We start from the raw sequence: 12,737 nt of genomic DNA, 5'->3' as shown, positions 1-12,737 counted from the left end.
TTGGTTTGTTTGGGTCTTAACCCTGACACTAGAATGTAGGAGTTTCTAAAGTAAACTCCCCTGAGCCTTCCTCCCTGTCCTAGTTTGCTTCTCTGTCGCTGTGAGGAAACACTCTGACCAGAAACAGCTTGGGGGAGAGAAAGGTTTGTTCTGGATTACACCTCTGAGTTAAGTTCATCATTGAAGGGAGTGAAGACAGGAACAAAAGCAGAAACCAGGGAAGAATGCCATTTACCTCCTCAATCTCTGGCTTATGCTCAGTTGCTTTCTTAGATAACCCACGTATGCTTGACTAGAGGCAGCCTTTCCCACAGTGAGCTGGGCCCTTCTATATCAATTAACAATCAAGACAACCCTTCACAGACACAACTGCAGCAATCTGTCCATTGAGATTCCCGCCTCAATGACTCTAGGTTGTGTCAAGTTCACAGCTGAAACTAACCAAGACATTCTCCTTAACTATGTGTCAGAATAGCCAGGTGTTCTTATCTTTAGATAGACAGAGTGTGTTGGTAGGAACATGATGAGTGTATGGGTCCTGGGTTCTCACTACAGGAAGCTCATCTCTCCCCGACCCAGTCTTTCTCCCCTTCTTTGCCCACCATTGTTCTGGTCTTTTGTTGGGGTGTGTGTCTCCATCAAGGTTATATTGACAGCTCTCACTGGAACTGGGTGGCTGCCAGCAGTCATGTGTACTGCTTCTGGTATTCTTATCCTAGTTCACCAATGGCTTCACAGCAGCATCTTCCACACTCCACAGACTTATTCACAGAATTGTATTGAGAAAGCTGGAGTCAGTTCTTACTAGTGTCTGTTTTGACTTTTTCACCATAGGAGATGATCCTTTCTCTTTCCTCTGAATAGGTCTTCGCCCTATAATTATATGCCCAGAAATCATTGGAAGTTAGTATTTTCTATTCTTTCTAAAATGTGAATGAGAATTTTGCTTATAATTTATACATAGTTATTTCAAAGACTGGATATTAGCAACATAGAATACTGGCCTCCTTGAGGAAGGTGGCCCACTGAGGAACACTTGAGTGTTACTGTTGGCTTGGTCCAGCTGCCTGCAGCCCTCTCAGTATGTCATTTTTGACTGAGGATGTGAGGTGACTATAAATAATTTTCCCTGACAGAAACCACATCACCTCATAAGAAAATGACAAAACAACCAACTGTGAAAGCATGCTTGCCAAACTCTCAGTAATCACTGTCAGGGAACCCATTTGTGTAAGATGAAGTTGAGGTTGGATGCGTCTCAGAAGACAGACTTTGATGGCCTGTCTCTTCCTAGCTGCAACATGGGGGAGACATGTTTGTGCCAACAAAACCAGCTTAATAAATAAGTAAATAAGTAAATGAATAAACAATGAACTTTGCTCCATGAAGCCACAAGTCTAGCAGACAGAGGGCCTGAAGGCATGTGGGTATAATATTTGCTTATGTAGTGGATTACCAGACCTCAAACAACTAATAATTCACGTGGCTACATTCCATTCAACATTCTTTGCTAACTCTTCATAGAAGCCTGTCATGTTCAATGTCATTATCTGTAGTGTTTTCCAACAGAGGGAATTGGGGTCTAGAGAAGTCTAGCTAGTTAGCTACTTAAAAGGCAAACCAAATTCAAACTGAATCTCTCTCATCTTGGTGCCTCTAGTCTTTCACTCTGCCTTGAGCAGTTTCAAAGTTGAATGACAGAAACAAAACTGGAGCATTTGGGGGAGAGAGAAAGCAGGAGATCCTCCTCTAGTACTGAGCCTCTTACCCCCAAGAGTTCTCTGCCCTGGCACACAGAGCTGGTATGTGGAACACTCTACCCTACTGACAGTTAACTTTGAAAGGCGACTATAAAGTCATCAGTGGCACCTTTATTAAAGTGAAGGAAGAATTTCTAAAGAAAATACAGTGTCTTCATTCTAAAGGACAAAATGTATGTATGATTTCAGGATTGACCACTTGGTACTGGATAACCAGTTTGGGGACTCTCCTCCAGGCAAGACTCTTTCTCCCACTCCTAGCATTCCTTAGTTGCCTGTGGTTATTTGTTTAGGACTGAGATCTCATGAGCTTTCCCCTTCATGTTAGCAGTTCTATTGGTGGTACCCTTCCTTGTTCAGGCCTTGCTTAGGCAGCCGTGTTGATGAGACTTTGTGGGCATAGCATCTCTGACATTTCTGGAAGATGAAATCTCACACATACTTCCTATTCCTTTCGCTCTTACAACCTCTCCAGTCCCTTTTCTGATATGGTCTCCAGCCTTAGGTACAGGAGCTATGTGTAGATGCCCATGCACACACCCATATACATGCAAGCTTACACACATAGGTATGCATGTAACAACATTAAGAAATAGTGGTCATGAATTTTAGAGAGTGCAAAGGGGTGCTATGTAGCAAGGGAGGGAAGAAATTAGGAGAAAGAAAGGAAAGATGGGAAATTATATAATTATATTTTAATTTTAAATTTTTAAGAAGTAAAATAGTTGAATGGCCAAGAGGGTCAGTGAAAAGATGCCCAACATATTAGATATCAGAGAAATACAAGCATGATGCACAGCAGAAATGACTACTTACCTACCAGCACTGCTGATATGGAAATACCCACAGATCCAAGTATTGGCAGAGACCTGACACAGCTGAGCTTCAGTAAAAGAGTCAGCTACTGAAACCATTTGTACAAACCTGTCCAGTAGTTTTTAATATAGCTGAACACAGCATACCATGTGACCCAGCATTACTACTCCTAAGAGTATGACCAACACAAAAGTACATGAATTTGTTCATCAGTGGACCTAAGGGAAAATATTCACACCAGCATAGTTCCCAAAATCTCCAAACTGGAAACTAAGAAAGAGCTCAATAACTGCAACAGAAAAAAAAAAAAAATTAAGCAAACAAGTTGTAGAAAATTCACATAACAAAATACTGTATAACAATGGGGATGTGTGACCTATCACTACATGTAACTATGGATGGATCCTCCAAGCACGGTGCTCAGCAAATGTAGATTCAAAAAACCAAAACACAACCTGTATGCTGCCGTTTGCATTAAGTTCATAAGTGGAAAGAAACCCTGCCTAATTTTGCAGACCTATAGTTCCAACTGTTCAGAGGGATGAAACAGGAGGATTACAAGTTCAAGACTAGTCTCCAAAACTTAATGAGTTCCTGTCAAAAAATGTTAAAGGTAAAAACAGGACTGAGGATATAGCTCTGTGGTAGAGCCTTGTCTAGTTGCACAAGATTCAGTGTCAGTACTGCCCATACAAAATGAAACCAGTTTGAAAACGGAACCAGTTTGCTATTAGACGTCTGTTGGGCTACTGTTAGCCCTCCTAGTGGGAAGAAGGAACCGGAAGGAGAGCACATCCTGGGGCAGCCACATTCACTCCTAGACTCACTCAGCTGCTGGCTGCAGGGTACCCAGAGTTTGAACATTAGTCAAGTTTTTCTCTTACACAGTATGCTTTTTGGTGTTTCTAGCATATTTTATTGTGTTTTTACAGTCTCAAATACAGAAGCCAGTTTCTTTTAATTTAATTTTTTTTTAGCTTCAGCTGTGGCAATACAAATTTAAATCACCTTGTGATTTGCATAGGTATAAATTGGAATTTTGTGGCCTATTGTGCCCTACTTTGTAGAAGAAATATTTTTATAATTTTCTTAATAATGCTTCATTGACTTCAATATGTCCACCAAAGGTGAGAATAAGGAAACAGTGAATTCTACCCAGAGCATCAATTATTGCAGCTTAGCATCCATTCTGCCAGTGCAAGCCTGTGTAGTCAGAGTCTCACTAGATAATGCGGTTCTTTCTAGCCTGGCATGTAGTGAAACTTCCCTTCCTATTATGATCTGTATGCCTTCAAGAGAAAGAACATTAAGGAAGATGACTGTGGGCCTTAAGACCAAACTAGAGAACTCATTCCAAACCTTTATTTTTTTAGGAAATGAAGTGATGGATTTAATGAGGAGCCCTTTTCTCTGGGCAATTTTCACCTGCTTATACTAACCTAGAAGAAGGTTAGAGAACCTTAGTAATTGTCTAAGGAATATTTTACAAAATGACCAGGGAGTTTGTAGGTCGAATTTTCAAATTCTCGTTTACATAAAAAAGTAGTAATTGCCTGGGCTACTGTACAAGTTCAATGCCTAGGTAAAATATCAAGATCATGCATCAAAATGAAATAAACATAAAAAGCAGTGTGAGGGCTGCTGACAATAATTCCCCGCACACTGGAGTGTAAGGCAAGAGAATCACTTGCATTCAAGACCAGCCTGGGCTATACACTTAATTCTAGGCCAGCTTGGCTGTAGAGTGCGATCCTATTTAAAAATACAAATGTAACAAACTCAGTGGTGGGCAGGAACTCAGCAATGGTGCTCTTGCCTGATGCAAGGCACCGGCTCTAGTCTCACCATGGGGTTTGTTTGTTTTACAGAAGGTATTATAATGGTGTGGAGTCTGGTCTTTAAAGTCTGTTGCTCAGATTCACACTTTGCTGTTTTCTCAGTTGACACTGAGGAATCTGACCCATGGTTACCTGACCTCTTCAATGTTGATGGCAACTGGAGGTAGAACCTACCACTTTTATACTTTAAGCTTCTCTCTTCTCTCCATAATAGGGACTCTAAAGACAAAAGATCATAGGTATGATCTTAATGTAGCTCTTTAAATCTGTGTTTCAGCTTGCTGCTCTTGAATTCCCCCCAAAGAAGCTGTTTGGAAACAAAGATGAGCGAGTGGTTGCTGAGCGGCGGACGCACTTAGAGGTAAGGGGTCAAGGCCTTTGCCTCCCTGTGTAGACCATCCACCATCTGATTGATTGGCAAGAACGTCTTCTGTTGGAACCGTTGCTTTTACTGGAGACTGTGAAGAGCTGCTTCATTAATGCAGGAGATGGCAACAGTAGATACAGGGGGGTGGTATCGCTTGATTTCAGATCAGGTCCTTAGCCCCCTCTGGTCTGGCTAGCATTTTTCTGATTTTTAAGGTTTTGTTCTGAGGGCTAGGAAGCAGGATGTGAGTGAGCACTGCATATTCCCCACAGCCAGATGGCATGTGATACAGCAGGAGAGCACAGAGCTCACTGAAGAATACTTGGAATTAATTAACCGAACTTACAGTATGTCATCATTGTTGCTTTTTCAAGAACCTTGGGAAGGAGACGATTCAGACCTATTTTAGTCCCAGTTCAGAGTCTTTGGATGTATTTTAACTTAATCTGCCAAGCTAGCTACACATAGAAGCCAGTTTAACACAACCTGTTTTGTGGCTGCCTTGTTGCCAGTATCCATGGCTGACTGCTGTCACTAGTTTATGGTTTGAGGAGTGTACTGTTGCTTATATTTGGTTAAAATGTGAGTGCTTTTCCAGGGCAATTCAGGGAGCTCTCAAAGCTCTCTTTGTTGTGTCTTTTATTGCACAAATCTTAAAAGTTCTTATTAATAAAAACAAACCTGGAGCTGGGTTGCGTATTGGGGCGAATGCTGGAAGATCAGAGAAGCAAAACAAGCCACAGGTACCTCACCTTGCCAATTCCTCGGCTGATCCATGCTAGTTCCTGGTTTTCATGCCTTATATACCTTTCTGCTTTCTGCCATCACTTCCTGGGATTAATGGCATGAGTCACCATGCCTGGCTGTTTTCAGTGTGGCTTTGAACTCACAGAGATCTAGACAGATCTCTACCTCTGGAATGCTAGGATTAAAGGCATTAGTGCCACCATTTTCTGGCCTCTATATCTAGTGGCTGTTCTGTTCTCTGACCCCAGATAAGTTTATTAGGGTGCACAATATTTTGGGGAACACAATATCACCACAGTCTTTGTCAAGAATAGTTATAAGTTTTATCAGAACAGGCCTTTCTAAGTACAATATAAAACTTTGGTAGTGTAATGGTCTTACTCCTCTAGGCTACCACGTTGAACATGGCTGCCTGTGGGCTTCACTTGGTGTCAGTGAAGCAAGGTGTGGGGAACTATCTAGGAGCTGTTCTGTCTAGAAGGTTCTGTGACAGCAGAGGGGAGACATGGAGAGACTGGAGCACTTACAGGTATTCTAGGATTTTGAGACCCATTCTAAGAGAGAGCAAGTTTCAGTGAAAAGTGTGCTTCCAGACTCTGCAGTTACACTGAAGCTACAAATTTGAAGAGGTCCTGCCTGAATCCAGGATGACTGGCTCTAGAAGGGCTGTGATGGGCTCTAAAATGTATCCTATGTTGCATGGCCCTAAAATTCAATGGACGAATCAGCCTTCAAGTACAAGCTTATTTTGGCGAGTCTGCCTTATCAAGTTCTCTGAGTTTCAAAGTGCTGTGTAAGTGCTTGTAAATTTTCAGAACAAACAAAAACCTTAACACTTAGTTTTCTTTCTCTGCACCTTACCTGCCTTGACTATGTAGCCTCATCTTTAATGAAAGTGTAGAGAATGGTGGGCTATAAACCTGTTTTAAAAATAGATTATTGGCTGTTGTTAGCTGCTGTTGTCCCTAGCTTCTCAGAGCTCTGGTTACATTCACATGAGACCAACTCTGCCACAATAGACTGGTGGTTGTTGGTGACACTTCAAGAACAAAACTTGGTGACCTTTGGCTTTCCATTCCAAATGTAGAATAGTTTTTCGTGCATGGTGTTTTCAGTTGGAGTCCACATTTATTCCTTCAGTGTCCCCTATTCAGAGGTACATAACCTTTTGACTTTCTGGCATGACTTTGCCATCTAGAAAGTTCATGCTCCAGAAATACAACTGAGTTACAAACAAAAACTAGGGGTAAAAATTCAGTGTTTTAAAGAAGCTTGCAATTTGGGGCATTCATGGCTATTGTCAGCCCCACGCAGCTGCTTGTGACCCATGGACTGCTGGTTGGACAAGCCTGTTCCACCCTTGTCATCACTAAGCCCTGTGAAAACTGCTGAGTTTGTATGCCTGTCTCACTCTGTGACAGCCTAAAAAGGCAAATAGATCATCTTGGTTCACAGTTTCAGTCCATACTTATGGTCGTTTGACTCCCTTTAGGGCTGTAGCAAGGCAGAACACCATGCCGGGAACACAAGGGAGAGGAAGCTACTTGACTTACAGTGGCCAGGAAAGCAGAGAGAGAGACAGGAAGTAGTCAAGATCCCAACATCCACTTCAAGATTATGTCCTCAGTTACACAACTTCCTCACACTAGGCTCTACTTGTCATAGATTCCTCTACCTACCAGGACCACCAAACTGTAGACTAAGTCTTTAACACATATGCCTTTGGACACTTCCCCCAACCACAGCACTGTATATATGCAAGTATCCCCGCATGGTTGCCTAGGACTGTTCAGTACTGGTGCTGTTACAGGATGTGTTTCATACCACAGGAAAATAGACACTTGTGTTTGAAGATAAATGTGTTTCACCTAACACTGAGTGTTAAATCTTACAGAGTTATCTTCTTTTCAAGAAGCAAGTATAATTCACCTTCAGTTTAATGGAAAATTAATCTGAGATTCTCGCATTAATTTCCTGTGGCTATTGAGACGTTTTCATTTGATCTTCTAGCATCAGAAGCCACCACTTGAGTTAGTGTATTTTTATGTGAAATATAACAGTTACTTTCTGTTAACTGCTTATGATTTAACTCAGCAAACATTTGTTTAATTTCCCTCCCACACTGGAGCCAATGCTAAGTGCTATATAGCACACAAAGATTAATGACATATTTCTTTCCCTCTAAGAACATATGCTTAGTTTCTCTCTTAAAATTTATTTAGAGATGTCATAAGTATATAAACACATAAAGAAAAGTGAATTCCAGTAAGACGTGAACTAGCTGATATCCATGATGTTTGCTTAAAAGGAATGAAAATTATTAAAATCCAGAAATACAATTTTATAAAGACAATCACCTTGATAAAGCTATATAAAACAGTGATTTTTAGTGAGTTTTATTGTGTGTAGCACTTTTCCAAGTAATAAAAGTTAACCTGTTAAAATAATTATTTCCTAAAATGTTGGTTAGGAATGAAAAGTGTGATAGGAAGAGATGTTTCTAAGGTGAATTTCTTGCCTTGGAAAGATTAGTTGTGTGTCTTTTGGTGATGTTGGGAGACTAGGATTGTGGCATGTAACATTCTGCATCGTAAAACACAGGAGTAGGAATGAGATGGTGAGTGAAGGATTATAACCTCCCCTTCAGCACCCTTACTGATAAATTTGTAGTGATTCCACCCAAATAGCCTTGTATGGTCATCATTTGTTCATAACTAGAGCCTGTCTTACATAATCTGCCCCACAGATGAGCAGGTGATTCATATATCACATTCACATGCTTCCTGGCAATTTTATTCTCACACACACACACACACACACACACACACACACACACACACACACACAAAACAAAACATAGAATTGTAAAATATTTCTAACTTGAGTGAATTTTCCTATTGCTTTCCTGACCCAGCTGGAACCAGTTTGGTGCATATAAAGGTAGACCCTGCCTTTGAGCAATCAAGTTCTGCTAACCATGCTTGCTAACCATGCTGCAGGTGTGTGACATGCTTCCTAGACATTCCTTCTCCAACCCTGAAAACATCAGGGAGCTAAGATGACAGATAAGGCAGTGTAGGTGGAGAGTTCTCTGTTTCTGACTGAGGAGGCAGGCCAGCAAGGAGCCAAGGGAGGAGGAAGGAAGGAGAGGGAGGGAGGGAGGGAAGAAGGAGGATGTAGGGTGGATTATGGCTTTGAAGCTAGACATTGTGACCCTGGGGCTGAAGCGTGACAAACCACCACTGTTGCCATTCCAGATTGACAGACAGTTGACTGCCCCTCCACAGATGCCTGCTTTCTCACACGTGGTGACTACCAAGTGCTACACACGTGTATGAAGCCACTTCTCACAGGGAGCTTGGGGAGGGAGGTCTTTCCTTATTCACAGGTGAGGAACTGTGTCTTGGGAGGATAAAGGCCCCGCAGCTAGTGAGGAAATGGCAAAGCCCCAGCTCACTTTCAACATGGCTTCCAGAGCAAGGCCTTACCTTGATCATTCCACTCTTCATTTTTCCTATTTAAAAAAAAGTGTTACTTTCAGATAAATTCAGGCGCATTGCAAGGTTAAACAAGCACTGCTACCTGTTTTTTTTTTCCTCTGAAATGTCATTCCATTCATCAAAATTGGAATGACACTTCTCTGTGCCATACAGTGTTCTAAAACTGAAGTAGTTCATTATCATTCCTGCTATGTGACTGGGGTGGCTAGTGTCACCTGCATGACAAATCTAGAACCTCCTAGGAGACCCTGTCAGCATGCCCTTAATTACATTATTTGAGGTCGAAAGACCTGCCTGTGGCTGTGGGTCACACCTCGCTGGATGGGGTCCTGCACTATCTAAATGGAGGAAAACAGCACCATTCATTCAGCCTTCTCTGCTTCCTTATTGTGAATGGGATGTGACCAGCTGCTTCAACCCCGGTGGCTGTCTTGACTTCTTTGCCATGGAATGTGAGCCACAATAGACCTTTTCTCCTCTGAGTTCCTTTTGTCAAGGTTGTTTATCACAGCAATAAGAAAAGAAATCCTGTCAATGACCATGGCAGTGAGATGGCCTTTGGTTATGATCTCACATACATTTTTGTTGAAAGGAAGATGTGTACTGTGGTTGCTGACTTGCTCTGTGGCAAATAAGGTTTCTAAATCTTAACTGCTTACAGTTTTATTAAATTTTAAAGATGTACAATGACACATTATTCCCATGTAGATGTATTTTTAATTGTTTTGTATTTTCACACACACTTTGTTTTAGCTGCCCCTCCCGCCACCCCCTTACCATCTCCTTGTCCCCATCCCCATGGGAGCCCCCTCCTACCACCCTGTTCCCACCTCTCTGTTTCCATCCCCAGTGAACCCTCTCCTATCACCCCCCTCATTCCCACCTCTCTGTTCCCATCTGCACAGGAACCCTCTCCTATCACCCCCTTACCACTTCTCTGATTCCACCCCAGTGAACCCCCTCCTAGCCCTCCCTCCTCATTCCCACCTCCCTGTCCCCATCTCACTTGTCTCACAGTAGATCTTAAGCTAGTCGGGTAGCAGAGTCACAGCTGATTAAATTCTTTGTCTTCCCTCATCCTTCACATGTGCTTCACCTCTGCTGAATTACCAGAAAACCTATCCAAATTAGCTTCTAAATTAATCAGATTGCTTTGTTTTATTTTTGTTAATTGATGAGAGGTACATTTTAGGTTACTCATTTCAGAGAGCATTATTTCCCACTTGGAAAATTTTCTGCTAATCATCCTAATAGTTTGTCACTTCAGGGAATAACTGTGATGTAAGAAAATATCTGAAATTCTCTAAAACTATAAAGCCTTCAAGAGCAATAAAACCACCATTAGAACTAAGAACCCGAGAAATTTCTAGAACATTTTCTGCAAAGTACAGGGGCAGACATGTTCATCCGCTTAGTTAATGCACTAATAAGGTAGGCCAGGAGTAGCTAAGAGTGTGGGCCTGGGGGGCAGCATCCTCGGTCCTGCTTCTGCTCCTTGTAGCGGCTAGTCCCTGCTTCAGTTCCCTTGTCTGTGAAGTGAAGTCAGCACGGCCTTCCTGGAGTCACCCTGGGGAGAAAAGGAGAGCATGTGCAGAACACCCAGCGCGCTGGTTGGTGCAGGGGTTGTGAAGACTGTGGCGGTGCACTTCAGTGGTGAAGATGAGCAGGAGGAGGGTGGTGGAGGTGGCGGTGACGAGAAGAGACACAGTGATGACAGTGGCAGTGTGGGCATTGAAATTATGTGAGTGTTCTTGCTTAGGATGGTAAGTTAGAGGCACTAGAGCTATCTTGTGGATAAAGCCTCTTCTTTAGTCTACTAATTTGCAGTCTGAGAAGTGGCTGTCTGAAGTTTTGGATCACGGTAGAACCATTGTCCAGTGTAAGAATGACCAGTGGTGCAGGATCATTGTGGAAATAGCACCACCATTCCTCAGTTACACGTCTTTTTTTAAATAGCTTGTTAGTTCTGCAAGCCTGCTCACCATGAAGTCACCAGCTGACCTGATGAGTACCCTGAGCTGCTTCATGTAGAGAAAATAGCCAAGGCTCGTGGTTTTCAGCCAGATCCCCCAGGAATACATCCACCTTTTAGACAAGGTTTAAAGACTGTTGACTCAAATCAACAAGGGACTATATATACCATGGGGAACCATAAGGCACCTCAGGAAAAAAAGTGATGCGAAGTCACTCTAGGATTTGTATTATTTGAGAGACTGTGCCCCTCCCCCAAAAATGAGTGTTTGCTCTGGACTAGTTATTAAAGTTTGTTCTATGATTAGGTATACTAATAATTCCTACCTAGAAATCCAAAACTGTATGATTTAAACTTTGATTGAATTTAAAAGGTAACCATCACATTGTCTTGGTAAGGGAACGTTTATTTTGCCTGTGTTCAGATGTGATTACAGAGTATTCTCTGCATTTTGTTTTCTTTTGCCTTGCACTTCTATAGTCACAGGTTGCCTTATCTGATGTTGGAATTCTCTGAACTTGCTTCCAGTCCACAAGAGAACAATGGGGCTTAGCTGTGAACAACAGGCCAGTTCCAGGTGATCTTTAAAATACTCTCTCACTATATAGGATGCCCAGAGTCTATGGGTACAGGTCGTTCTAATTGGAGCAATAAACTGAATGAAGAGTTATTTTCCAAACTCCTTTTCTGCTGAACATATGTCTTAGTAATGGCTGTCAGTATTGATATATCCCACTGTCCTAAGTCACATTCTGACTGTGGTCCCTACACTGTATCCACTGTCCTAAGTCCCATTCTGACTATGATTCCTACACTCCATCCACTGCCATAAGTCCCATTCTGACTGTGATCCCTACACTCCATCCACTGCCATAAGTCCCATTCTGACTGGAATCCCTACACTCCATCCACTACCCTAAGTCCCATTCTGACTGGAATCCCTACACTCCATCCACTGCCCTAAGTCCCATTCTGACTATGATCCCTACACTCCATCCACTGCCATAAGTCACATTCTGACTATGATCCCTACACTCTATCCACTACCCTAAGTCACATTCTGACTGGAATCCCTACACTCCATCCACTGCCATAAGTCACATTCTGACTATGATCCCTACACTCCATCCACTGCCTAAGTCCATTCTGACTGGAATCCCTACACTCCATCCACTGCCATAAGTCACATTCTGACTATGATCCCTACACTCTATCCACTACCCTAAGTCCCATTCTGACTGGGATCCCTACACTCCATCCACTGCCCTAAGTCCCCTTCTGACTATGATCCCTACACTCCATCCACTGCCCTAAGTCGCATTCTGACTGTGGTCCCTACACTCCATCCACTGCCCTAAGTCCCCTTCTGACTGTGGTCCCTACACTCCATCCACTGCCCTAAGTCACATTCTGACTGTGATCCCTACACTCCATCCACTGCCATAAGTCACATTCTGACTATGATCCCTACACTCCATCCACTGCCCTAAGTCGCATTCTGACTGTGGTCCCTATACTCCATCCACTGCCCTAAGTCGCATTCTGACTGTGGTCCCTACACTCCATCCACTGCCCTAAGTCGCATTCTGACTGTGGTCCCTACACTCCATCCACTGTCCTAAGTCCCCTTCTGACTGTGGTCCCTACACTCCATCCACTGCCCTAAGTCCCCTTCTGACTGTGATCCCTACACTCCATCCACTGCCCTAAGTCGCATTCTGACTGTGGTCCCTACAC

The 12,737-nt window shown here is 42.7% G+C and overlaps 1 protein-coding gene across 3 annotated transcripts in view; it reads left to right on the top strand.

The window, feature by feature from the left end:
• Kif16b (kinesin family member 16B) overlaps positions 1 to 12,737 on the top strand; it is a 282,143-nt gene that overhangs the window by 241,059 nt on the left and 28,347 nt on the right. For all 3 annotated transcript variants that reach the window (XM_028884430.2, XM_037205261.1, XM_028884429.2), the window contains one exon: positions 4,692 to 4,775. In XM_028884430.2, coding sequence (XP_028740263.1) covers positions 4,692 to 4,775 — 84 coding nt within the window. The remainder of the gene's footprint in view (positions 1 to 4,691; positions 4,776 to 12,737) is intronic.

This window comes from Peromyscus leucopus, chromosome 4 (assembly GCF_004664715.2).
Source record: "Peromyscus leucopus breed LL Stock chromosome 4, UCI_PerLeu_2.1, whole genome shotgun sequence".
In the NCBI taxonomy this organism is placed as follows: domain Eukaryota; kingdom Metazoa; phylum Chordata; class Mammalia; order Rodentia; family Cricetidae; genus Peromyscus; species Peromyscus leucopus.
The sequence above is the reverse complement of the archived record's forward strand: the minus strand, read 5'-3'. Positions and strand labels throughout refer to the sequence as shown.